This window comes from Mytilus edulis, chromosome 1 (genome assembly GCF_963676685.1).
Source record: "Mytilus edulis chromosome 1, xbMytEdul2.2, whole genome shotgun sequence".
Lineage (NCBI taxonomy): Eukaryota > Metazoa > Mollusca > Bivalvia > Mytilida > Mytilidae > Mytilus > Mytilus edulis.
In genome coordinates, this window is record NC_092344.1 from 120411842 (window position 1) to 120439354 (window position 27513).

The 27513-nt window shown below is 33.7% G+C and overlaps 1 protein-coding gene across 1 annotated transcript in view; it reads left to right on the forward strand.

The window, feature by feature from the left end:
* Nucleotides 1–27513, forward strand: part of LOC139503787 (kinesin-like protein KIF2A) — a 56451-nt gene that overhangs the window by 18470 nt on the left and 10468 nt on the right. Inside the window, exons 6-18 of the mRNA XM_071293692.1 lie at nt 6424–6571; nt 7158–7261; nt 7672–7834; nt 10094–10184; nt 12641–12707; nt 16286–16374; nt 17193–17410; nt 17854–17900; nt 18153–18241; nt 19284–19394; nt 19858–19925; nt 23265–23391; nt 25765–25866. Of these exons, the coding sequence (XP_071149793.1) occupies nt 6424–6571; nt 7158–7261; nt 7672–7834; nt 10094–10184; nt 12641–12707; nt 16286–16374; nt 17193–17410; nt 17854–17900; nt 18153–18241; nt 19284–19394; nt 19858–19925; nt 23265–23391; nt 25765–25866 (1424 nt within the window). The remainder of the gene's footprint in view (nt 1–6423; nt 6572–7157; nt 7262–7671; nt 7835–10093; nt 10185–12640; nt 12708–16285; nt 16375–17192; nt 17411–17853; nt 17901–18152; nt 18242–19283; nt 19395–19857; nt 19926–23264; nt 23392–25764; nt 25867–27513) is intronic.

Here is a 27513-nt window from a genome sequence, read left to right on the forward strand (position 1 = left end):
TAGATCTTATAACAATAATAAAGAAATATAAACTATGATGATTTTTGAAGTATAGGAAGTGATAATTTTGGGTGAAAATGTTAGTATTTTTGATAAAAACTGGGAATTTATGTTTTCTTAATAAAAATCAAATTATATCATGAGTCTTCAAATTAATTTTATATATATGTGAAGTGTTTAGATGGATCAAATAATGACCAATTCGTAAAATCAATAGATCATATAACAACAATAAAAAACGATTGACCGGTATTATACTTTTTTTTAAACCAAAATATTTACTTTATATGATAACAAAACCATGCAATTGTTTGCCGAAACCCCTTAATTATGCTTATTATGGTTTTTGCGTATTCTACATAAATCTTTAGAAATTGATTGTCACTTAATCGTCCATGTCAACTGTTTTGCTCGAATTTGTACAACCAGTTCCTTTACATTCGCCACAAGCTACTGAACATTCAAGTCCGTTTTTTCTACAAGTACATCTTTTAGTGTCACAGTTTGTCTTACAATTGCATCGAATAATGTTCAGCAATTTAGAGGGAGCTGCGTCCATTGTACACTTAACCGGAACAAGGTTTCCATTAGCGACTTTCCAACCCCATTCACACGGATTTAGATTGTCCTTGTTCATCCACATTTTCATTTGAAGATAAGCTCTCTGGCTATGAAATGAAGCCGCATTTGATGTTGGCGGCAAAGTATGAATTTGAACGCATGTTTTGTTTGTCAATACTCTTGCAGCAAACTTCCTGTAGCGAAGAACATTCAGTCCTTCATATGGAGCACCATTATATAAAGAGGAAATAATGTTTTCACCAGCAGAAATAACATCATCATTTGCGTTAGCATTGTAAAGTAACTGTGCCTGACTCTTAAGAAAGTCATGTTCTCCAAATTTCTTTAGGGTCGCTGCCTTACTGACACCGAACATTCTTGAAGTTGTGTCACAACCACTGATAGCATGAATTAAAGGTAAAAATGTACATAGTTCCTCACCAAGCAGCAATTTGGTCTTCAAAATATCCCATATTTTAATATGTGTGTTAACTTTTGACACATTGCCGGATTTGAATATCAGCGAATTTGATGTAACGTCCGCATGATGAAGGAGTAGTACCAAAAGATCAGTGTCCTCTCCAAGCAAAACAGTTGCTTTTGTTTTCGCTGATTCGATGGCAGTAAGGGCAATCAAAACATCAGCATCGGCATCTGCGTGTTTAGTTTTGATTCCCTTTTCTACCATCTTTGCACTCAAGAGATTAATAAAGTTCTGCTTATTCTCAATGTTTGCTAAAAATATTTCTTTTTTAGATTTGAAAGGAGTTCTTTCTGTGAATGAAACTTTTGTGCCTATGATTCCTTTGGTGCGCCGCTGATGAGTGGCATCTTTAGTATCTGGACCCGAAGCATATCCATCAAATACAACTATAGCTTTACTGTATTTCCGTTCTACGCTGTCAATGTACCTTTGACAAATTTCACCGAAAGAAAGTCCGCTTTGCCAGTGTATACGATGGAGAAGAGAGCCGCCATCAATAACATACTGAGTTTCGTCGTTTTCGCTCATTTCAAATGCGCAACAGTCGCCCTTTCCCCAAATAGTATCTGCAAGACTAGACTTTTGCGCTGTTCGCATGAGACCATTTGGATCAAACATTGAGCTGGGATGACTACAGAGTTCATAGGTGAATATTTCGGACTGATCTTCATATATGCCATTTGATGCAGCAAGAAAGCGCTGGAAGAGAAGCTGTGAATCAACAATAATGACATCATCATCAACTTTGATAGCCGATTTTGCACTTAAGATAGTGGCCTGTTCTTTCCTTTTAAATGAAAATTCATCTATTTTTTTTCCGTCCATGGACTTCAGTATTTTAATGCCTAATTCCTTCGAATTATCAACATTGACAAATTTGTCCGCCGAGACCCCTGTTTCTATGTTTCGCAAACTCGTTTCCTCTACAAAAGGACTTCTGCTAATAAGAAACGATAAAAATGTTTTCAAATCTTGACAGTCTCTTGATCTCCTTGACTCTCCACCTTCTTTATGTTGGTCACTTGTTCCATAATTGACTCCAGTAAACTCTTGCAAAGCATTGTTCATTTCCGCGCAGTCTGGCATAGATAAAATCCATTGGGCTCGCTGACCCTCTGACATACCTCTTCCTCGAGTCATACCGCCTGTCGTCTTTAAGCTTCTCATTAAAACCTGTTCTATGACCAAATCAGAAGAAAGACCTGCCCAAAATTTATCACTCCTCCTTATAACATGATGGCCTGATTGTAGAAAAGCTAATACTTCGGGATGGGTTGTTTTCAAGTTCTCCATTTGTTGTAAGTATACCCGTGATGATTTGACATACAGATTGTGTCCCGAAGCTGCAAGATACGGAAGCATGTCCTTGACTGTTTGTAAATGTAGTTCCCAGTTACCAGTCCTTTCAGCTTTGATGAATCTACGGAGAATATCTATCATATCCATATATTGGAACCATAGTTGTGAAGTACGATAACTTTTGTGTGACTCCCGAAAGTTATCTATCCTAGATTTAATTTGATCTATTAAAACATCGTCGCAAGCTTTTTCGACAGATATGTCTCCTTTCAGTAGTTCATCCAACATCGCATCTGCTTCATGCAATTCATCCGAAAGATCATCAGCGTTAATATCGGTACTGTTGGTATTTATGTAATTTGCTGGATTAAAATCATTGGTACCAGTCTCATTTTCGATTTCATCTGGAAGTGGTATGCCGTATATGTGTGACAAGATTATTGACGTGAGAGCTGTATCTATCAAAAAATGTGCCCTTACTGCTCGTGCAATCGCCTTTCCACTAGTCATATGAGTTACTGCATTTGGTGCATACACTGTTTCAAGTAGTTCAGTGATTCCTGATCCTTCCATCAAGTGACCAATGCCGCCTACAAAACTCATTTCTAAATGAAAGCCTCCAAGTCTCAAGATAACTGACTTTAAAGGACTGTTCAATGGTTCATCTTTAATTATGTTCATTGCCTTCCAATAGAGGGGTTGATCAAATGTCAAAATAGGTACACAATGTTGAGCCTTTGCGTGCTTGCCTATGAAGTTAAGTGTTGAATTTATACATGTGAGATCACTAGGATTCATGTCTATCATTGGCAAAAAAACAACAGATGATCTTCCTGGGTAGTCACCGTCCATCACTTTGTGCATTATTGCGGACCAACTGGGTCGGTTGCATGTCAAAGGCCAGCATACTTTTGACAGAAGGTCTAACTTCCACGTTGTATCGATCATATTTGGCTCATAATTCATGGTTGCGAACTCTGCCTGTAATGATTGTTTAGATTGCATTTTATAATATTCTATGTTAATTTTTGCTAGGTCAGAGACTTCCTTTAGTGTGGGAGACAGCCTAGGGACAGCTTTGTCAAGTCTGAATCCTGGAGTGACAGCTGCAATCATGCCCATACCATGAAATGTTCCATGACCGTCTAAAGTTCTCAGATTATGGTCTACGTTATCAGCTATGTACTGAACGAAAGTGCCATTCCCAAACTGTGTGTTGGTTCTGTCATGAGCAGCAGCAGCAGCATTAAGTTCAAATCGTTGAACCTCTGTGTAGGAAGAAGCGAAACCAAGAGTGTTCAAAGTGTCCAATAAAAATCTTGATCCAAAGTGATGGTGCATTTGTACACTGAGGGCAATTTGTAGCGGTGCAATAAGTGTTCTTGGTCGGGAAGCCTGAATAATAGCTTGACCAACAGATGCAACTTTAACAGAAGAGTCGTTTTGACTAAATAATGTACGTAGTAATGTTTGTAACGAATCTGGGACAAATGTAATGTTTTGCTCTGAGTTTATATCAACAGAAGACGGATACACAGCTTTTGAATCTTTAAGACTCATAATATCAGCCTTTATTAACTTAGCTGCTGTTTCTATCATCGATAGTTTTTCCTCTTCTGGACTCTTAGATGATGGTCTTCTGTAAAATTCGTTCAGTATAGATGATGCTGTTCTCCTGAATGTGACTATATTCGGCTTTCCGTTTACTTCCGTGATGATGATATCGGATCCAAAATAAGTTTGCAGTCTCTTTTTCATGTGCACCACACTATACGCCTTATCTCCACAAATGTCTTCCATAGCCTGAACAAGATCGCTTACGGATGCAAGTTCGTCTTGTGTTTCTTCCAATTGTCTAACTATTTGCAGGAAAGCTTTCTCTGATGAATCTTCTTTTGGTCGTCCTGGTGTCGTTCGTTTGACTTCTTTGTTTGCTTGCTTCGAGACGGGGATTTGCTTACCAGTTCTAAAATTAACACTACATGTTTGGTGGTATATTGCGTCTGCCGCGTGCAAATCTGATGGTGCAATGTTGAGCCTCCTCAAAACGATTTCGGACCATTCATCATTTCTTTCTTTGCAGATGTTTCTAAGGGTGTTAGAAAAATCTGTTGTCCTGACAGGAAACACGTCGATTCCCCTTTTGCTCTCTGAAAATTTTGCAAAACATCCACAAAATAAACAGTTCTTCTGGAACTCAAAATCAGGAGTAGAAGATCGTAAGTCACGAGTTGGCTCGGTTATTGATACATCCTTATCTCGCATGTCCTTCTTGATTGAGTTAGCATTAATGTAATCACGTCGACATTTCTGATGAACTTTTTGTCCTGGAGTTGTGACAATTGTATCATTTCTGGTTTGGCTGGTCCTATTAACCGTGTTACATCCTTTTTCTCTCAGTTGTGTTATTTCTTCACCATTTAGTAGAGACACCCGACAAAAAACACAAGCATCCATCATTACCTAAAAAAAAAAGAAGATCAAACTGTTAAGATGAGATTAAATGATTTTGATTTTGCTTTCATTTTATTTTTATCATATAAGATTTGTTTTGAATACAATATTAAAAAAGATATATGTTGACTTATAATCAATACATTATTCCGATGTCGTATCTGTTCTCAATTGAATTGTATAATTGTTTTTTTGTTGAATATTAATTTCCCTTTTTTAGTGGATTAATAAATATTCATTTTTTATGATTTGATTTTTTTTTAAGTTGTCTCATCTCCTGTCCACCCTATATTTTTTTTTTATTTCATCCTAGCCCCCATACTAACATGAAAAAATAAATGGTAGCTCCATAACACGATTTGTCTGCATCAATTTTGTATTTAATTATCGGTACAACTTCATTTTTCCATGAATTAAATTTAGTTCGATTGTAACTTTTTTGGCACTATCGGCGTTCCATAGTTTTTTTTTTTCGTCAGCAACTCCTGGCAATAAGAATAAAATTTCCTTTTTACGGGACTATTTAATGTATGTATTGTTTATACTGTAGTCCAAATATAAAAAACAGAGCTGTTTTGTATGTGATTTCTGGTTTAGAAACCTCGGCAAACCGAAATGAGCTCATTTCTGCCGCGTACTACATTTTGACGTTTCCCGTGTATCTACGCCTTTTAAAAACATCCAAAATACCTTGCATGGTAGCGTTATCTCTTAAGAATGTTAAATACGTATAAAACTTTTATATATAAGTTTTATATTAACTTACCAGAATGAAAAGGATGGAACCTAGATGCGTCGTCTGCAGTTGACCATTACGAGTTGTCTCCCATATCGTCATTCTTAATCTACGGGCGCCATATCTTTCCATAATATTTGAAGTAAAATCCAGATTTTTTTAGGGCTAAAATTGACGACTTTCCCCTATTTCGATTTTTCTCGATTTTTGATATGTTTCTTATACGTTATATTTCTCACGAATTCCACAAAAAACATTTCTGTTGCAATTAGTTTGAGGTATAACCATAGAATGACTGGACTAAAAGGGCAGTGTCTGACCTGAATAAGAGCTGCTTGATTGTGAAGACGTGTCCTTGCTCTAAGATCACTTGTGAATAATAAGAATTCATGAACCTTAAGAAATTAAACAAACCAATAATTGGCATTTCTGACGCGAAATTTTCAATTGGCATTTGTCCGTTTCAGATCCATTAATCATCAGTTTTATCTGTTATACTTTCGGGAGAAGTCAGTTTCTCATTCTTTCAACATTTGTTTTATGTGTTATACATCCGGTAGAAGTCTGTTTCTTATTCGTTCAACATCTGTTTTATCAGTTGAACGTCCCGTAGAAGTACATGGAAAGGAAACGAACGAGTAGCGTACAGAACGGATGCCTACCGGACATGCTAAAAAATGTCCACCGGACACAACAGACATTGACAGATAAAACGTACTCTAAAGGGACATACAACGGATATGGATGGATGTCTAACTGTTAAGTTGTAGGTAATGATGCAATGAAATAAAACAGTACACCTTTCTGGATTTAAGTGTTATGAAAATTAGTAGTGACTGGCCTTGGGGATTATTACTCATTTATCTATTTATTGTTAAATGACTTTCAGCTCGTAGGAAATCCAACTGTGTAAAAGCTGTTGAAGGTATACAGAAGAAAAGAGATGAACGAAGAGCTAACCAGGAAGCAGCTCGTCTCAAAAATGAGCGAGATTATGACATGTCAGATCCTAATTGGGAGTTTTTGGCTATGATTAAGTAAGTTTTAATAAAGTCTTAGCAGTAAGTTTAACATGTTGAAAGCTCTCACTGGTCTAGGTTAAAATGCTTCTGTAACTTGTGAGCTTATTTTTGGCTCAAATAACTTAACAAATGCTTTGCTTCAGTTCATTAGAAAGTTTTCTCAAGCTTAGCTGATTCATGGTGTTCTTGAATGATTGATAATTTTTCTAAAATCAACATGTGGTTCATTTGATTTCAATTCTTCATTGGTCAAAATTCAATAATGACTAAAAAAAAGATTGTTTTGCTAAAAAGGTGACCATGTCTGAGGACATCAAATTGAAGGAGCTCATATTGTTGGAAGCATTGATGAAGAAAGATGTCTGCCTATCATTTAAAAATCATAAGAGAAACAGATTTTCACATGCAATAAGACATTTCTCCATTTTGATATTTTGATACTTCAGCTGTCTTAAAGTGCAGTGGTTGAATCTCAGCATAAACTGTCAGTCCATTGGACAATTAGATGTTCGTCTTGCCTGCATGCTATTTGATATATTTACAGGAAATATCTCCATGGACTTGAATCAAATCTTAATACCCAATTTACTTTTTTTTTCAGGGAATATCGAGCTGGACTTGATTTCCGACCATTAACTTCTTCTGATCCTACTGTTAACCACCAGATTTGTGTCTGTGTCAGAAAAAGGCCATTGAATAAAAAAGGTAAAACTAACACGGAAGAGTATTAAAGTGTACAATATCTTAACTGACTTTGCCTAGAAGTCAAATAAAAAGAGCTCTAATAATTATCGCTCTGGCTGTCTATCCATAAATCAGCACTTCCATGTTGCACAATAATGAAAAGTCAAGATTACCTTAAAAGGAAATTTTATTTTTTATTCACCATGTTTATTTATCTTTAAAAGAAAGGTTTTCTGTTTTTTTGTAATTAAGAAAGCAGACAATGCAGTTTTCAGACATGAATATTTTAGGAGATTCAGCCAGTACATCAACCAGCTTTTGCTTGATCAGAAATATCATGTTGTAGGAATCATTTAATTTTTGTTTGTGATGTTGAAATGCATTTACATATTATGCAATATCAAGTCATTGAAAAATGATTCTTTTTTCAGAGCTTTCGAAGAAGGATATAGATGTATTAACATTACCCAACAAAGAAAATGTCCTAGTACACGAACCTAAAACAAAAGTAGACTTAACCAAGTTCTTAGAAAACCAAACATTTAGATTTGATTATGCCTTTGATGAGAATGCTACAAATGATATGGTATACAGGTAAGGAAACTAGAAATGAACATTTGCTTTTTATTTATAGAAATTTAAAGATTTGTAAGAAAACGTGTCATAAACTCAAAGAAAAGGTGTTGGACATTGGAGGATATTGTCAGAAAACTTGTCATAAACTCAAAGAAAAGAAATTTAATCTTGAAATAATCAATAGAGCTTCATTTTGTCCAATTGGCCAGTGGCAAAAACAATAGAACTGAATAAAGAAGAACCTAAACAGGCCTAGGACTAGGAGTTTAGTCTTGTGTAGATAGATACTTGTAAAATTTATTTGAGATAATTTTGCCATATATTAGAATGATGTGTGCCGTATTAGATATTGATACCCATGGTTTTTATGCCCCACTTTTAATAGGAACATTATGATTTTCTGTCTGTGTGTTCCTTTTTTCGTTCGTCAGTCTGTCCCACTTCAGGTTAAAGTTTTTGGTCAAGGTAGTTTCTGATGAAGTTCAAGTCAAATCATCTTGAAACTTAGTACAAATATTCCCTATGATATAATCTTTTTAATTTTAATGCCAAATAAGAGTATTGACCCAAATTTCACGGTTCACTGAACATAGAAAATGATGGTGCAAGTTGAGCATTAGTATACTATGGACATTCTTTAATTAAGGTCTTTCCTTTTTCTATAAGGAAAGACCTTACTGTATTTCTTCTGATTATTATTATTCTTCTTTCAGCCAAACTTTAACAACATTTCCCGAATAAAGTACGCGACATGTTAAAATGATATTAGGTATCTAGTATCGGTTGACTAAAAGCTATCTTGTGGTTATGGCACGACCCCGTAACATTTCCTTTATAGCGGTTATCTCCCCTAACACCGAAAACCTTGTTATCAATTTAACTCCATAACCATAATAGGTAGGGGAAAAAATGAAGGGTGGAATTTGTTCAGGAGCAGACCCTGGTTATTCATTACATTTGGATTGAGAAGATTCAACAACTTATTGGTAGGGTTATGCCCCTTTGAAAATTAACAAATGTCGGTTGGCCACTAAAACTCAGAAACCGTAAGTTGTAGCCACCTAGGATCTTCACCATTGATCATCAATTCACATGACCATGAAAATTGACCAAAGGTCAAGGTCATGACCTAGATTTTGACCTAAGCTTGTTATCAGAATTACTCAATAACCGTTAAAGATGGCTGATAAAATGTAATTGAAAAAATGTGTGTCTTGTCGAGATAAACATATGTTATGTGTGGTCCAAAATTATTGGACCAACTTTCATGGACCTAGGGCACCAAAACTGTTTTTCGGGTCCAAAATGATGATTTTTTTGCTTATAACTCAAAAGAGGTTAGAGAAAGAAACTATGAATTGCAAAAATTTTCAGCATAATAAGATCTATAAAATTAGGTCAAGGTCAGAGTTCAAGGTCCCTAGCAACGACATGAAACACCTGAGCAACCTTATATTTTTATGCCCCACCTACGATAGTAGAGGGGCATTATGTTTTCTGGTCTATGCCTCCGTTCGTCTGTCCGTTCGTCTGTCCGTTCGCTTCAGGTTAAAGTTTTTGGTTAAGGTAGTTTTTGAAGAAGTTGAAGTCCAATCAACTTGAAACTTAGTACACATGCTCCCCATGATATGATCTTTCTAATTGTAATGCCAAATTATAGTTTTGACCCCAATTTCATGGTCCACTGAACATAGAAAATGATAGTGCGAAGTTCAGGTTAAAGTTTTTGGTCAAGGTAGTTTTTGATGAAGTTAAAGTGACATCAACTTGAAACTTAGTTCACATGTTCCCTATGATATGATCTTTCTAATTTTAATTCCAAATTAAAGTTTTGACCCCAACTTCACGTTCCACTGAACATAGAAAATGATAGTGTCAGTGGGGTATTCGTGTACTATGGACTTATTCTTGTTGAACTTAAAAGGCTGAATAATATAAATATGCAATTTTTAATACTGGAAATGACATTTTTGTCCCTAGCAACGACATATAAGTCCTAAGCAATCACTTATTTGTTTAACTTTGACTTTAACTATGAATAGTGCATATCATATTTATAATCCTTGAAGTAATATTTTTATCCTTAGGAATGATTTTTGTCCTTTGTCCTTAACAACCACTTGTTATGAACATAAAAGTCCTTAGCAACAATATTTTTTTTGAACTAAGAAGACTATATCAATAAAAGGAAAAAGGAAAGACCTTTCAATTGTTCATGAACAATTGACTTTTAATTTAATTCTTGCATTTGTAATTTCTATGAGATGTTCATTTTAGATTTACTGCCAAACCATTAGTGGAGAGTATATTTGAAGGTGGAATGTCAACATGTTTTGCTTATGGACAAACTGGGAGTGGAAAAACACATGTAAGATATTTACTTTACCTCTGTGTGTTAGGTATAAAAAGTTAAAAACACATGTAAGATATCAACTAAACCTTGTGTGTTAGGAATAAAAACACATGTAAGATATTAACCACTGTGTGTTAGGTATAAAAAGTTAAAAACACATGTAAGATATCAACTAATCCTTTGTGTGTTAGGAATAAAAACACATGTAAGATATCAACTAAACCTTTGTGTGTTAGGAATAAAAACACATGTAAGATATTAACTAAACCTTTATGTGTTAGGAATGTATAAAAAGTTAAAAACACATGTAAGATATCAACTAAACCTTTGTGTGTTAGGAATAAAAACGCATGTAAGATATCAACTAATCCTTTGTGTGTTAGGAATAAAACACATGTAAGATATCATCTAAACCTTTGTGTGTTAGGAATAAAACACATGTAAGATATCATCTAAACCTCTGTGTGTTAGGAATAAAAACACATGTAAGATATTAACTAATCCTTTGTGTGTTAGGAATAAAACACATGTAAGATATCATCTAAACCTTTGTGTGTTAGGAATAAAAACACATGTAAGATATCATCTAAACCTTTGTGTGTTAAGAATAAAAACACATGTAAGATATCAACTAATCCTTTGTGTGTTAGGAATAAAACACATGTAAGATATCAACTAAACCTTTGTGTGTTAGGAATAAAACACATGTAAGATATTAACTAATCCTTTGTGTGTTTGGAATAAAAACACATGTAAGATATCAACTAAACCTTTGTGTGTTAGGAATAAAAACACATGTAAGATATCAACTAAACCTTTGTGTGTTAGGAATAAAAACACATGTAAGATATCAACTAAACCTTTGTGTGTTAGGAATAAAAACACATGTAAGATATCAACTAAACCTTTGTGTGTTAGGAATAAAAACACATGTAAGATATCAACTAAACCTTTGTGTGTTAGGAATAAAAACACATGTAAGATATCAACTAAACCTTTGTGTGTTAGGAATAAAAACACATGTAAGATATCAACTAAACCTTTATGTGTTAGGAATAAAAACACATGTAAGATATCATCTAAACCTTTGTGTGTTAGGAATAAAAACACATGTAAGATATCAACTAAACCTTTGTGTGTTAGGAATAAAAACACATGTAAGATATCATCTAAACCTTTGTGTGTTAGGAATAAAAACACATGTAAGATATCAACTAATCCTTTGTGTGTTAGGAATAAAAACACATGTAAGATATCAACTAAACCTTTGTGTGTTAGGAATAAAAACACATGTAAGATATCAACTAAACCTTTGTGTGTTAGGAATAAAAACACATGTAAGATATCAACTAATCCTTTATGTGTTAGGAATAAAAACACATGTAAGATATCAACTAAACCTTTGTGTGTTAGGAATAAAAACACATGTAAGAGATTAACCACTGTGTGTTACAATTAGGTATAAAATTTTGCACTGTTAGTTAAATTTCAAATTCCTACTTCAAATGTCGTGTGTGTGTGTGTGTTTTTGTCCCAACCCTGGCATAGCTGACCAGGGAACAGAAAAAATACATGTAAAAAAGCTTAATTGATATAAATTAATTTATAAAAGTCTATCGTATATTTTGAAAGATTTAAAATTGAGAAAGGAAATGGTGAATATGTCAAAGCGACAACCACCCGACCATAGAGCAAACAACAGCCGAAGGCAACCAATGGGTCTTCAATGTAGCGAGAATTCCCGCACCTAAATGAAATGCTATCAAGTTCCACTTTATAATCAATAATATAGAAAAATAAAGTTTTTAAGGGGGCTCGCGGGTCTAAATGAAATTTTTTATTTAATATAGGATTTCTCTATATTTTTCTATAAATGAACTTTATCTTATACTTAATAGAAAAATGAAATAAAAAAATGGGGTCACCGTTCATTTACGCTCACAATCTGCCTTCGAAAGGAGCATACATTTTTGTTAATGTCCTATTTTTCTGTTGAACTAATAGGAGAAATAGCGGCAATATCGAAATAAAAAAAGAACTAAATTACAGAAATCGCTAAAATTTTACAATTATTTAGTCTATGTACAGCTTTTTCGAAAACAACAATAAAAAATATAGGTCACCGATGAGTTAAAAAAGATCTTTCAATTTTTATGCCGAAAAATGGCATTTTTGCATCAAAGGGAGATAATTTGAAGCTTTTTCAATGACATCTACATTTTAAAAGTCCGCTGGGGCCAACACGAATTGATTTTTTGGAATGATTTTTGTACCATATGATAAAGTAACAGCTACTTAAGGTAATCAATAAAATTTGTAATGAAAAACTAATTTTTAATTTTTTTCTGAAAATCTTATACCCGCGAGCCTCCTTAAGTGAAATAAAATAAAAGTAGACATTTTTTTTATTTCTTTAATGTTTAAGTTCTTAGCTGTTTATAGTTCAAATTAAATTTCATTGTATTTTTCAGACTATGGGTGGAGATTTTTCTACGAAAGGACAGCAGGACTGTTCCAAGGGTATATACTGTTTAGCTGGTAAGCCTATTAAGGAATTACAAGACTGTATGTCTCCATAGATTGGGACTTTGGTAGTTATTATTAAGTCTCCCAAACAAAGTTTGGAGACTTATTGTTTTTGGTCAGTTCTTATTATTTTTATTATTCTTCTTCTTCCTCTTCCTCTTCCTCTTCCTCTTCCTCTTCCTCTTCCTCTTCCGCCACTTTAAAAAATGAACTTGTCCGCAGCGTTTCTCCAAAACCACTTGTCAGATTGACTTAGGATTTCGTAAAATGGTAGACTAATATGTCTAGGTGAGCCATCAATCTTTCGTTTGTGCATTGGGGTCTATTAAGGGCTATTTTGGGGGGTAGAAAGAAGGGAGGGTTTTACTATAGAACCCTATGGGATTTTATTTTCTAAAAATTTCAAATGAATATAACTTGAAAACTGTAAGTGGTAGATACATGCAGTCTTCAGAAATGATTATAGGACAATAAAACAAATCACATGAAATATAGGGGGAGTCCCTGGGAGTTCATCCCCACCCCCTTCAATTTGAGAATATGCTTATATCTTGTAACCGATCCAGATCCCCACCCCTAAACCATATATATTCCTAATTGGGACAATAAAACAAATCAAATGCAATTAAAGGGAGGTCCCCGGGGGTCATCCCCACCCCGTTCAATTTCATAATGTGCTATTATCTTGTAAACGGTCAACATCCCCACCCCTAAACCATACATATTCTTGTATGGGACAATAAAACAAATCACATGAAATTAAATGGAAGTTCCTGGGGGTCACCCCCACCCCGTTCAATTTGAGAATGTACTATTATCATAATGTGCTATTATCTTGTAAATGGTCCAGATCCCCACCCCTAAACCATATATATTCTTGTAGGGGACAATAAAACAAATGAAATGAAGTTAAAGGGAAGTCCCTGGGGGGTCACCCCACCCCCTCTTGTTTGAAAACTTGTAAACGGTCAACATCCCCACCCCTAAACCATATATATTCTTGTAGGGGACAATAAAACAAATGAAATGAAATAAGAGGGAAGTCCCTAGGGGGTCACCCCACCCCCTTCAATTTGAGAATATGCTTATATCTTGTAACCGATCCAGATCCCCACCCCTAAACCATATATATTCCTAATTGGGACAATAAAACAAATCAAATGCAATTAAAGGGAGGTCCCCGGGGGTCATCCCCACCCCGTTCAATTTCATAATGTGCTATTATCTTGTAAATGGTCCAGATCCCCACCCCTAAACCATATATATTCTTGAAGGGGACAATAAAACAAATGAAATGAAGTTAAAGGGAAGTCCCTGGGGGGTCACCCCACCCCCTCTTGTTTGAAAACTTGTAAACGGTCAACATCCCCACCCCTAAACCATACATATTCTTGTATGGGACAATAAAACAAATCACATGAAATTAAATGGAAGTTCCTGGGGGTCACCCCCACCCCGTTCAATTTGAGAATGTACTATTATCTTTTAAGCGGTCCAGATCCCCACCCCTAAACCATATATATTCTTGTAGGGGACAATAAAACAAATGAAATGAAATAAAAGGGAAGTCTGGAGGGGGTCACCCCACCCCCTCTTGTTTGAAAACTTGTGAACGGTCAACATCCCCACCCCTAAACCATATATATTCTTGTAGGGGACAATAAAACAAATGAAATGAAATAAGAGGGAAGTCCCTAGGGGGTCACCCCACCCCCTTCAATTTGAGAATATGCTTATATCTTGTAACCGATCCAGATCCCCACCCCTAAACCATATATATTCCTAATTGGGACAATAAAACAAATCAAATGCAATTAAAGGGAGGTCCCCGGGGGTCATCCCCACCCCGTTCAATTTCATAATGTGCTATTATCTTGTAAATGGTCCAGATCCCCACCCCTAAACCATATATATTCTTGTAGGGGACAATAAAACAAATGAAATGAAGTTAAAGGGAAGTCCCTGGGGGGTCACCCCACCCCCTCTTGTTTGAAAACTTGTTATTCTTGGGACAAAAAATCAAATCAAATGAACATATGAATGGCGAGTTATGGGAGCTTTGTTTGGGAGACTTCGTAACAGCATCCTGTTACAATTACTTCTTGTTTATCTGGTGACTTATAGCTCATATATATGACTGTCAGATCCACAGTTGAAAGTGGCAAAATTTTTCCTAATGCATAACAACAAGATTTTTCTATGGAGCTTTAAAAAAATGAATTGAATAGATATAAAATAAAATTCTGCAATATTATGTTTGTAAAATGGATTCATTGGCATCTGGAAAAAAACAACATTATATCACTTTCACACTAAACATGTTTAGTAAAACCATTGCTTGAAAAGAGGGGTTTTTAAGGTTTATGTCTTTCCTTCTGTCAGTCTGTCTCATAAAGTTTTTGTCTCATATTTCTCCAGAATACAAATCATACTGATGGATGCATTGTCAGATTAATTTATCATCATCTTCCTGTTAACGAAATACCTCTTACACATTAAGGCCATGTATGAAATATGTATTGCATCTTTTAGGAACTAAGAAATTGTAAAAATGTGTTATTTGGCTTCATGTGAGCATTGTATGCTATGTGATGGATTTTTATACGCCTGTCAAAATTTTGACGGACGTATTATCGTATACAAATGTCCAGTGTCCATCCATCCTTCTGTCTGCTGTAAACACGTCGCACCGTAACTTGAGATCGACTTATCTGAATTTCATGAAACTTAACATTGTATACTTTTATGTGAAAATTAGATGAAAACTTTTTGAGTAGGACTTTGTAACTAAAACAGGGGTGTGTTTTTTTCACATATAGCACTGTATCTCAAAAAATGATTTATGATTATTGCTTAAAACTGAACACACTTCTTAGTTATATTAATCTAATGATCTGTGTACTTTTTGGTGAAGATTCAAAATTTTATATTTGAGTTATTGAGTATTTTGTAAAAAAAAAAAAAAAGAAGAGGGGGGGGGGGGGGGGGGGGGGGGGGGTGTTTCACATGTCGCGCTGTATCTCAAAAACAATTTATCATTCTTGCTTAAAACTTTACACACTTCTTATTTATTTTAATCTTAAGATCTGTATACTTTTTGGTTTTGATTCAAAATTTTATTTTAGAGATGTTGAGTTTTTTGTTTTAAAAAAGGGGTGGTTTTCAAATGTCGAGCTGTATCTCAAAAACAATTTTTGATTATTGCTTTAAATTTTACACACTTCTAAGTTATTTTAATCTAAAGATCTGTTTTATTTTTGGTGATGTTTCAAAATTTTATTTAGGGTTATTGAGTTTTTTGTTAAAAAAAGGGGGGTTTCCACATGTGGCGCCGTATATTAGAAACTATTTATTATGAGTGCATAAAAATTCACACACAAGACAAGGGGCGTATCATGCGCTCATGGCGCAGCTGTTTATTACATTTATCATTTACAAGTATAGACAATCATGATTTGTTTTTGCTGTTTTGTATGTTTTCCAATTCACGGATTCTTGTGAGGTCTTGAGACATGAACATATAAAATTATCTAAAATAGAAAGAAGCCTTATATTAAATGTATATACATGTATATATGTTTGTCTTACAGCTAGAGATGTGTTCAAACTTTACCATTCCAAGTATAAGAAATCAGATCTGACAGTACATTCAAGTTTCTTTGAGATTTATAGTGGGAAAGTAAGTAGTTTGTTAAAGGTGATAAATTATTGGAAGCAACATATCCAAGGTAAACTTATAGGTACAGATTAAAAGAATTATTTATTCGGAAGCAGAATAAACCTGACAAGTTTAAAATATAATACATTACAGAATTTAATCATGCAACACAACATAAAACGAGTGGTCTGCTGTTAGATATAAAATTAAATTATAAATGCACTTATGAAAAATAAGATTTACACAAGGATCCATGTACTCCAATCTTGCTCCAATCTTGGGCAATCCATGTTAACTGATACACCAGGTAGCTTAAGAAAATTAGTTCTTTACGAGTCTGCATTTTAAAATTGATTACAGTATATCTGGTATAACAGCAAGTTAAATATTTTTATGCCCCATTTATGGGCATTATGTTTTCTGGTCTGTGCGTCCGTTCCTCCATCTGTCCGTCCCTCTGTTTGTCCGTTTGTCTGTCCCACTTCAGGTTAAAGTTTTTGGTCAAGGTAGTTTTTTATGAAGTTGAAGTCCAATCAACTTGAAACTTAGTACACATGTTCCCTTTGATATGATCTTTCTAATTTTTATGCCAAATTAGAGGTTTTCCCCCATTTTCACGGTCCACTGAACATAGAAAATGAAAGTGCGGATGGGGCATCTGTGTACTTAGGACACATTCTTGTATGATTGTATGCTGGAATGAAAAACAGAACAGTTTCTTTGTTCTTTGGGTTTGTTTTTGACAGTACGAAGTGATGGCCTTAAAACTTATGAAGAAAATGCATAAGGAAAAAGAATTGACATCAGTATTTTATTGAGACATGTCCCGTCTTTTTTAGGTGTTTGATTTATTGAATAAGAAATTAAAATTACGAGTATTAGAAGACGCAAAGGCACAAGTTCAAGTGGTTGGACTTAAGGAAGAGTCCATAGACAGTGTAGATGATGTTCTACGACTTATACAACATGGTAATAATGTACGGACATCAGGACAGACGTCAGCCAATCAACATTCTTCTAGATCACATGCAGTATTCCAGATCTTTGTACGGAAAAGGTACATGACAGACAGGGAAAAGGACTTTCCATGAATTATAAACTATAACTTTGTTCTTAAATAATCATAATTCTTACTTATTTAAGGCTTAACACTGAATTCAAAAAATAAAAAGAGATATGATGTAAAAATTTACAAGACAGTAACCAAAAGACTTCTAGAATGCATCATACAGTGTTTATCCAATATGTCATGCTGTTCATCATCCAGTCTTAAAAAAGATGTGTAAAAACAATAAACATGACCAATCATAAAATCTGCCATTAGATGAATAAACATTCAAATATTGCATAAGAAAACTGCTGACAAGGTTCTTGACTTGGTATAGACACACAAAAATGGGGCAGGGTTTGTGGTTCAGTCTTGAAACACCTTAAAAATTACAGGGATTATTTGTAAATAAGTATTAGAAAGTTTGTAAACTAATGATTTTAATATTTCAGGAGTAATGGTAGATTGCATGGTAAATTTTCTTTAATAGATTTGGCAGGTAAGTTGTTATGTCTTGAGTATAACCTCTGTATTTTTCTTGCATTGTTCATCTTTTATGTAAATCATACAAAAATTTCCATTATATTTCAATCAAACATGAATCGGTGATACTGTTCATTTTAACACATTTATCATATCTATTTGACATCTATTCTCTCATGATATCAGAAAATTTCAGAAAAATGTGGTTTTTAAAGATTTTGCAAAATGAAATAACTAACTGGATTTGATCTTGTAACTTTATTTTCAGGTAATGAACGAGGTGCTGATACATCAAGTTCTGACAGACAGACAAGGATGGAAGGGGCAGAGATCAACAAAAGTTTGTTAGCATTAAAGGTATTTATAACAATAAAGTTGTATGATAGCATATTCTGGCTCTCCATATTTCAATGAAAGTTTGTAATATATATTCAACTATGTGGTCAGGTCAAATATACTGGCTGAAAGAAATTAACAAAAGGTTGTTATGATCAAATGTATAAATACTGTAAGGTTAGGTACATGAAAGAATGTGAGAAGATAATTAGTGGATGAACATAAAATAGAACAATTTTAAAATGAAGTATAGAAACTGAACAGAAAATAAAGTTTCTCCTCATTGCTTGAACCAATAGAGAAGCTCACTGTACAAAATTAATGGAAGATCGTGTTTGTTTTAAACCCTTTGTGTGTGATTATGCTCCATACATAAGTCATATAAGACTTTCTACTGTCCTTGTATTTCCATAGATGGCAACCATTACTATTTTTCCGTAATTTTTCCGATTTTGCGATCAAAACTACACTACTACGGTCAAAGTCGAAAAGTTGCAGATTCCCGGGCGTCGCCGTTCAATTAGTAAAACGCGGGTTTTTATCATTGTTTTTCCAGCCTGGATCGGTATTTAGAAAACGCCAAACTTATACTTCTGGTTTGTCGGGAGTTATCAACCTATCACTTGGTAACTAACTGATTTCCGAAGAGGCAAACATTTTATGAAGTAGCTCTCCCCATTTCTCTACTTCTCCTTGACAAAACGAAAATGTATAAGTCGAGGCAGTCTGAACAACTAATGAATGGAATACATACTAAAGATAACATGTTTAATGTTATTGCACATCACTTTGCAACCATTCGTCAGTAATTTTTTTTGTTAAATGCAACTTTTTGAATGATTACTGAAAAGTTTTCAAAATTACTGAAAATTTGATAGATTGTTACTGATTGTGTCAAAAGGGGGTTGGCATCTATTTCACAACTAATGCATTCTGGTGTTGTTGTTTTTTGTGTTTACAGCATTATTTGTTATTTTTGTAATTTGGGGTGTAATTTTAGGATTTTAGATATTTGTAATTTTATTTATATGAATGTGAACATAGGTTATGTTTTGCATTACAGGAATGTATTAGAAAATTGAGTCAGAAAGGAGCTCATCAACCCTTCAGAGCAAGTAAACTTACTCAGGTCCTTAGGGATTCATTTATTGGAGAAAAATCAAGGACATGTATGGTAAGTTATATACCAGTTAGGCATGTTATGTGAAAGACAGTCCTTATCTTGTCATTTTATTAAACCTGTAGGGAAAGAAAAAATATTTGAAAAATCACAAAAGAAAAAAGAAAAAGTTTGAGTTTTTGTATGCAAATTTTTTTATTACCTTTTATTTTTTTTATTTTTTTTTGGTATTCTTGGTAATGAGATAGCCTAGTGTGCTTTATTATTAAGCTCTGATGAATGTCCATTATTTCTTATTATTCATACAACATAAAAGTATATGTCAACAGTATTGTTTCTTTGAAAACTTTATTGAATCTTCATATTACACTGAGTAACGCCTAGCGTTTGCAATTAATTGGTGGACCTTCATAAGACTGTGAGTATAAATCCTGGGTCAGAAAAAGAAATGTTTTTGCAATAATTTCAAGATGCATAAACCATTAAGGTTGTTCATTTACTTGTTTATTTTCTACAGATTGCTATGGTATCACCAGGAATGAGTTGTTGCGAACATACATTAAACACACTACGCTATGCTGATAGGTAAATATACTTAATTTAGCAGGTCAACTTGTAACATTTTGATAATAAAATGTCAGCATTAATTATGCCTTCAGATAATCTTTATGAATGTATATGTATGATGCATTGTCTACAGTGAGAAATATGCATCTGAGTCCTAAGTTTCCTTTATATTCATAAACAACACTTAAATGACTTAATCACAGTGTCTCAGCAACAACACTTACATGACTTAATCACAGTGTCTCAGCAACATAAACAACACTTACATGACTTAATCACAGTGTCTCAGCAACAACACTTACATGACTTAATCACAGTGTGTCAGCAACAACACTTACATGACTTAATCACAGTGTCTCAGCAACATAAACAACACTTACATGACTTAATCACAGTGTCTCAGCAACAACACTTACATGACTTAATCACAGTGTGTCAGCAACAACACTTAAGGCAGATTTTACAATAAGAAGGAATTATTGTTTTTTGTATCCATCAAAAAAGCAATTGCTGAAACTGTGAAACAGACTGTGTAATGGAGTAATGCATTATGTTATTGAATAAAATGTGTCTTTCTGAGTAAATAAAAATAAAAATTACTCTGTGTTTGTGTTTTATGTTAGAATTAGAGGGTTTTCAATTTCAAAATATTGGACATGGAATAGACATCATGACCTACTTTACTGACATCCAGCTTATTTGGAGTGGAATTTTGAAGTATTATTTATAAGTGGAGCCTAATAACATGGACTTATATTTTAATAAAAAGTCTTCTTTTGTGTTTTAATCATAACTTTAAGGCAGATTTTTATTGGTAAAGGCTAAAAAAGGTAATTTAATAATATTGTTGCTAACGTCACGTCTTTTCCGTCCATTGTGGTATGTCACGATCGCAATTTTCTTGTTAGTTCTCAGACAGCCCATTGTAGTTATTTTTATCCCGGGTTTTATAAATAATTGAAAATAGCAATCATATTAAATTTGGATGACGTAAGGGGGTCAAAGGACTTGAGGAATCAATATCATTGGCTGTTTTATTTTTTGCGAACGTTACTGTTCGAGGTTTCCGTCCAAATCAGTGTCACGTGAGCAACATATATTTATATCTGTAACTCTCCTGTATAGGAGTTACGATATCGCCCTTTGCAGAAATAGATTCGGAGTCAGTTCCTTCACATGATGGGGAAGCAAAGAAGGTAAGTTGTATGTAATATCGTTACAAGAGGACCTTAAATGTATTCCGTCCATCAAAAAGACGTTCGCAACAAAACATAATGTCATGATAGTAGATGTTGCTAATGTTACTATTACGAATTGGTTTCTTGTGTATTCATTTGATATAAAGTACACCTGCAAATGACATTCTGTATATTTAGAAATTCTAAACCAGACTGTACAATTTTATTACTCCAGGCATATTTTAAACATCACTGTGTGCATACATTTTAACTTTTAAAGATGTTGTTGCTCATGTGACATGTCCAAATGTCGCTAACGTTACTAATTTTTTGGTTTCTTGTGTATTCATTTGATATAAAGTACACCTGCAAATGACATTCTGTATATTTAGAAATTCTAAACCAGACTGTACAATTTTATTACTCCAGGCATATATTAAACATCACTGTGTGCATACATTTTAACTTTTAAAGATGTTGTTGCTCATGTGACATGTCCAAATGTCGCTAACGTTACTCATTTTTGTCTCCGTCACATTAGCAACATGAAAGTAGGAGACAGAACACAATACTGTAAAATCTGCCTTACATGACTTAATCACAGTGTCTCAGAACACTTACATGACTTAATCACAGTGTCTCAGAACACTTGCATGACTTAATCACAGTGTCTCAGCAACATAAACAACACTTACATGACTTAATCACAGTGTGTCAGCAACAACACTTACATGACTTAATCACAGTGTGTCAGCAACAACACTTACATGACTTAATCACAGTGTCTCAGAACACTTACATGACTTAATCACAGTGTCTCAGAGCACTTACATGACTTAATCACAGTGTCTCAGCAACAATTCTCAAGATAAATCTAACAAGAAATAAATACTTTTTGTTGCAATTGTTGAAAATTACTGACATTGAAGTTTGATTTTTGCAACTTCAAGAAATGTTGCATACAAATAATGCTAAACAAATTAAACATTGCATATATTCCTTTTTGCTTACCTGTCCTGTTGCAGTTTACGCAATAATAACCTGCAATATTTTGTGAATTTGCAGTATATACTACTCAGCTGTTCAGAAAAGTTACCACATGCACAATAATGGATTTTGTGTGTTGCAAATTTTTGTAAAAGATGCAATTTATAATAGATTAGGTTTATGCAGAGATGGTGAAATTGACACTCTTTTATTTCAAACGGTTCTCGTCTTTATAAATGCATGAAATATTTGCCACTGAAACAAACAAACACCAATCAGTCAAATATAAACAAACGTTTTCTCTGCTTCATATGTTTCAATTCACTATTTTAAATCTAGATGTTCTAAAAATTCATTGTAAATCTTATTCTATTGAAAGAACAATTTGTCCTTCTGTCGTTTTGACAACATAATGATAAATTTACTACTAGTAAATAGTTATCAAAAGTACCAGAATTATAATTTAGTATGCCAGATGCGCGTTTCGTCTACACAAGACTCATCAGTGACGCTCAGTAACTTAATACAGAGTGAGGACATACTTAACTTAGTTTCACTAAAAGGACATATCATATGACATACATGTACAAACCTTCCAATCTGTTTTTTGCAAAATGAATTAATTCTCAAATCATTAGTTATCATAGTTATTTTATTTCCGAGATTTTGTGTTTTTGTCTTTTTTTTTATTGCATCTCAATGATATCTTTTTTCTACAAATTACCTAAAACTGGACAGGCAATTTGTTGAATTTTGTTTAAAAATTTCAGTCATTTTACAAAATGACTAGGTAATTTTAGTCATTTTGTATAATGTCTGTCAAGATTAGGCATTTTGTAAACTGCCTGAAAATTCAGTCATTTTACAAAATGCCTAAATTTAGAAAATGCCTGTAACATATACATATAGTTGATAGGAAATTATATACAAGTGTTGCTATTTAACTGCCAAGGTCTAGGTAATACTTTCTAGTGAGGACAAGTTTTTAAACGATATTTATTACACACAATTTACCACTGAGATTGATATAGTATGAGATCTATGTGAGGATATGAATGCTTCTTGTTGTCTTATTTATTAGATTCAAATGATCATTATGGTGGTCTATGTTTTATACCAAAATGTAAGGGTAGGAACATTTCTTGTACCCTGCTAATAAAATTAAGTTAAAATGTTATACTTTTCTTTATAGAGTAAAAGAACTTGGTCCAGGAGGGCCAGTGGAGGGGAAACCAGCTGAAGTAGCTTTACCCAACAACTATAACCTTGGACCAATGTCTCCTCAAAACAGTGATCTGGTCTTACTGAGGACCACTAATGTAAGTTATTTTCCTTGTTTACATATCAAATTTGACACTATTTACTTGTTTTCAAATTGCTCATTTACAGACAAACTAATCTAGAATGTGATTGATTAAATTACAATATCATGAATATGTTAAATATAGAACTTTCTTGCTGTTGTAACTTTTAGTCCAATTTAATGACTAAGTCTATGTTGTAACACTACTTCTTGTGGTAAAATCTTGTTTATCATTGACTGATGGATTTATGTTGGTCAAAACTTGTTTTACCATTGACTGTTATGTGATGGATGTTGGTTGGTCAAATAATGGTTATAATTGACTGTTAATGTTATAGAATGTATGATTGTTGATCAAATCTTGTTTATTAAGGTCTTTCCTTTTACAAAAGGGAAAGACCTTACTGTATTTCTTCTGTTTATTATTATTATTCTTCCGCCAAACTTTGACGAAGTTAGCAGCCTAAACCGTAAGACGTGTCGCTTTCATGTTCACACTTTGTATCGGTGTCATGAATACCTATCTGGAACTCACCCTGTTAGTCGAAATATTTTGTCGGTTCGGAGTAATCCCTCCGAAACCAAAAAACCTTGTTATCGTTCCAACACCGTAACCATAATAGGTAGAAAAAAAACAAAGGGTGAAATTTGTTCAGGACCAGACCCCAGTTCTTCGTTACATTTGGATCGAAAAGATTCAACGACTCATTGGTAGGGTTATGCCCCTATGAAAATTAACCGGTGTCGGTGGACCACCAAAACTCAGAAACCGTAAGTCATAGAGACCTAGGATCTTCACCATTCATCATCAATTCATGTGACTTTGAAAAATACCTCAAGGTCAAATTTGTATGTTGACCTTGACCTTTGACCTAACACCTTGTTATGGGAAAATCTCAGCAACCATTATACTTACAGAAGTTTTAAATAGTGGAAAATGTTTGGGTCATTACCGCGCAACTTTGTTACATTTTGACCGGAGAGATTTGACCTTTTTTTAAGGGGCATAAAGCCTGTTTTAGGTTTCTAAAAAGACTAAATCAGCTTTTTCTATATAACCAAAGGTCCAAGACCCATGGGGTCTTCAGCAATGACATTGGGGACTAATGACCTTGACAAAGGTCAAAAGGTCAAAGGTCAAGGTCATGTCCCATATAGCGAATTTAGTGTTTTTAACCTTATTTAAAGGATTTTCAGTGTGTTTTAAAAGCTATTCAGTACATTCTACGTCTTTTTGAACATTTATTTTACATTACAAAAGGAAAGACCTCTCAATTGTTCTTGAACAATTGACAGTTTATTATTATTATTCTTTTTCCGCCAAACTTTGACAAAGTTAGCAGCCTTAACCGTAAGACGTGTTGCTTTCATTATTGACTGTTATACAATAGTCTGAATAATAGATATTGGTTGGTCAAATATTGTTTATCATTGACTGTTATATAGAGAATAATGCATGGCAAAATAGGTATCATATGTCGTATCAGCCCAAGGGCCTTTAGGCCAGAGGGATGATATTGCTCGAGGGTGATACGGCATGTGATATGGATTTTGCCATGTTTTATACGCTTTATCATATATTTCAACAGGAGAGTATTATATTATATGAACTGTTTTCTGATCCATAACACTGGGTTACCTTCAGTTCTACTTTTGTCTTGTTTTAAAAGCCTTAAAAGAACTGCTCAATTACTTATCCCAAGCACCTGGGGTACCTTACAATTTGCGTGCTGTTGTTTTAAAAATATTTTGTTTAATGTATTTTTATGTGTGTTTTGTATTTTTTATAGTTGCATTTAGTGTGCCAAAAAATATGAAAACTTGACGTTTGTGACATCACATGCCAAACAATTACGTCATTCAATAAATTGCTTCACGCCCGAATGACCATTCATTTCAGACCTATTTTGTAGGGGTGTGATAAAGGGTGCACATCAAAGTTCACGATATGGATTAAACAGCAGGCTATTTATCAAATATTTAAAACTACTGTATTTACTACTAAATATATGATAAATGATGTAATATGATTGGTCAAATCTTATTCATCATCGACTGTTATATGCTATTTATTTCTACATCAGTTCATCTCGTAAAATATATGTTATGACAATGGAAAATTTCCTATGAATGTTGTAAAATTGAGAATGGTAAGGGGGTATATGTCAAAGAGACAACAACCCAACCAAAGAGAAGATAACATCTGAAGGCCACAGATGTGTCTTCAATGCAGCGAGAAAATCATGCACCAGGAGGTTGTCCTCAGCTGGCCCCTGAATAAAAATGTGTTCTAGTTCAATGAAAATGGAAGCCATACTCAGCTCCAAATCATAACTGAACTAAAATTTTAAAAACCTACAAAACTTAAATTTATTACCTCTGTTCACAGCAAGAAGAGGTGACTGATGATATGTTGACATTCCATGAAGCTGTAAATCATATGCAGGAATTAGAGGAAGACATAATAGACGATCATAAAACATTAATAGAGGTATGTTATATAGAGAATCAATATAACTTAACACTTTCACTACTGATTTTATTTTTTCCGCGGGTTTCTGTGGCCGAGGCAAATTTGCACGCTCAGATTCCCCAGCCTGAATTAATTTCGTGACCGGCGCTTCAAGAAAAGTTGCAAATTGAAAAACGTGCTGTAACTCGAGAACGCAGTCTCGGATCGCCTAAACAAGTGATACAGAAGTTCAAAAGGTTGTTCTGTACAAGATTTTCCTAGTGAATTAAAATTAAAACAAAGAATAATGTCTTTACAATGCTTGGAAGATCGATTTTTGTTACCTTGTTAGCTCAATGTTGCCAAAATGTCGACATTCGGATGTACTTGTTTACGTTAAAAATGTGTTTAAACGGATAATATTCAGCAAATCATTATTACCGAGTCTTCTTATTTATCTTATCACCCGTTTTTGTCATTTAAACATCATGTATAGCAAAACCGAAGCTTTTTATCTCTCATAAATTGACCGTTTGACTTTTCGTTTCCGACCGCCATTTGTATTGATGAAAAGACAACTCTGTCAATCGACGAACGACTACTCGTTTTCAAAGTGATAGATCATGATACGATTATATACGATTACCACGGATACGTTGTTGATATTGTAAACACTGGTATTAAAGAGTGTTATTAAACAAACAAGATATGTTTGTTGTTTCATTTTCCCTGGTAAACATTACAATACTTTATAAAAAAAAAAAAAAAAAAATATTTTTCTGTCTATGCTGCCTATTTTAGAAGAATAAAAAAGCAGAATATAGTCATTATCTTTTATAAGTCGATAAAAAAAAATAGACTTATTAATTTACCAGGGTCAACCATTATATATATACAAGTACTTTTGTAGTTGGTCTATTTTTCAAAGGTTTGGTTATTTTTCAACTTCCTCTATTACCAATATGCAACAGCTTTGTTCTAGATTTTCTGATTGTGTAATTTGAAAAACTTTTAATCACTGAGTATATAAAATATATTAAATTACTATTTTAATTATGATAGATACTTTAGTTATCATATATATACATGTACATTGTAATCATGCGAAGAATAATCACTTACACAATGAATTTCTACTCTCATTACACATGTACACATATCTGTCATATGTTTCATCCTTTCTTGATAATTCAGTGCAGTTTCATTTTTCCCATATCAAGTCACAAAACTTTAGATTTTGATAAAAAATTAAGCAATATCTTCCCATTTATATAACCAGTATTACAATTAACTAAGAGAATTTGATAACTAAAGTATGAACGTTCAACAATAAAATTTTAACAAACAACAAGAACAAATTAAATACAGCAAATTTGACTTCTCTCTTTTTTGTTCCAGTTTGAAGGCATGTGTGTAAACTTATGTCTAGTAATGGCCTTCCCCTGCTCACCCCAGCACAAAATATCTATTTATCAATCCTTTTTACCAGCAAACAAGAAAACTGAAGAAATTTTAGGTTGGATGAATGGTAAATATGAAGGTATTACAAATTTAACAATCCCAACTAAAATGAAACATACTTTTTGAGCCATTGCAATTTTTTTTGATAATAACAATAATACTAGATGTATTGGTCAGCCACCACATTTGAAGTGTAGTCAACAATGGCAGAGGGGTAGTTTAACC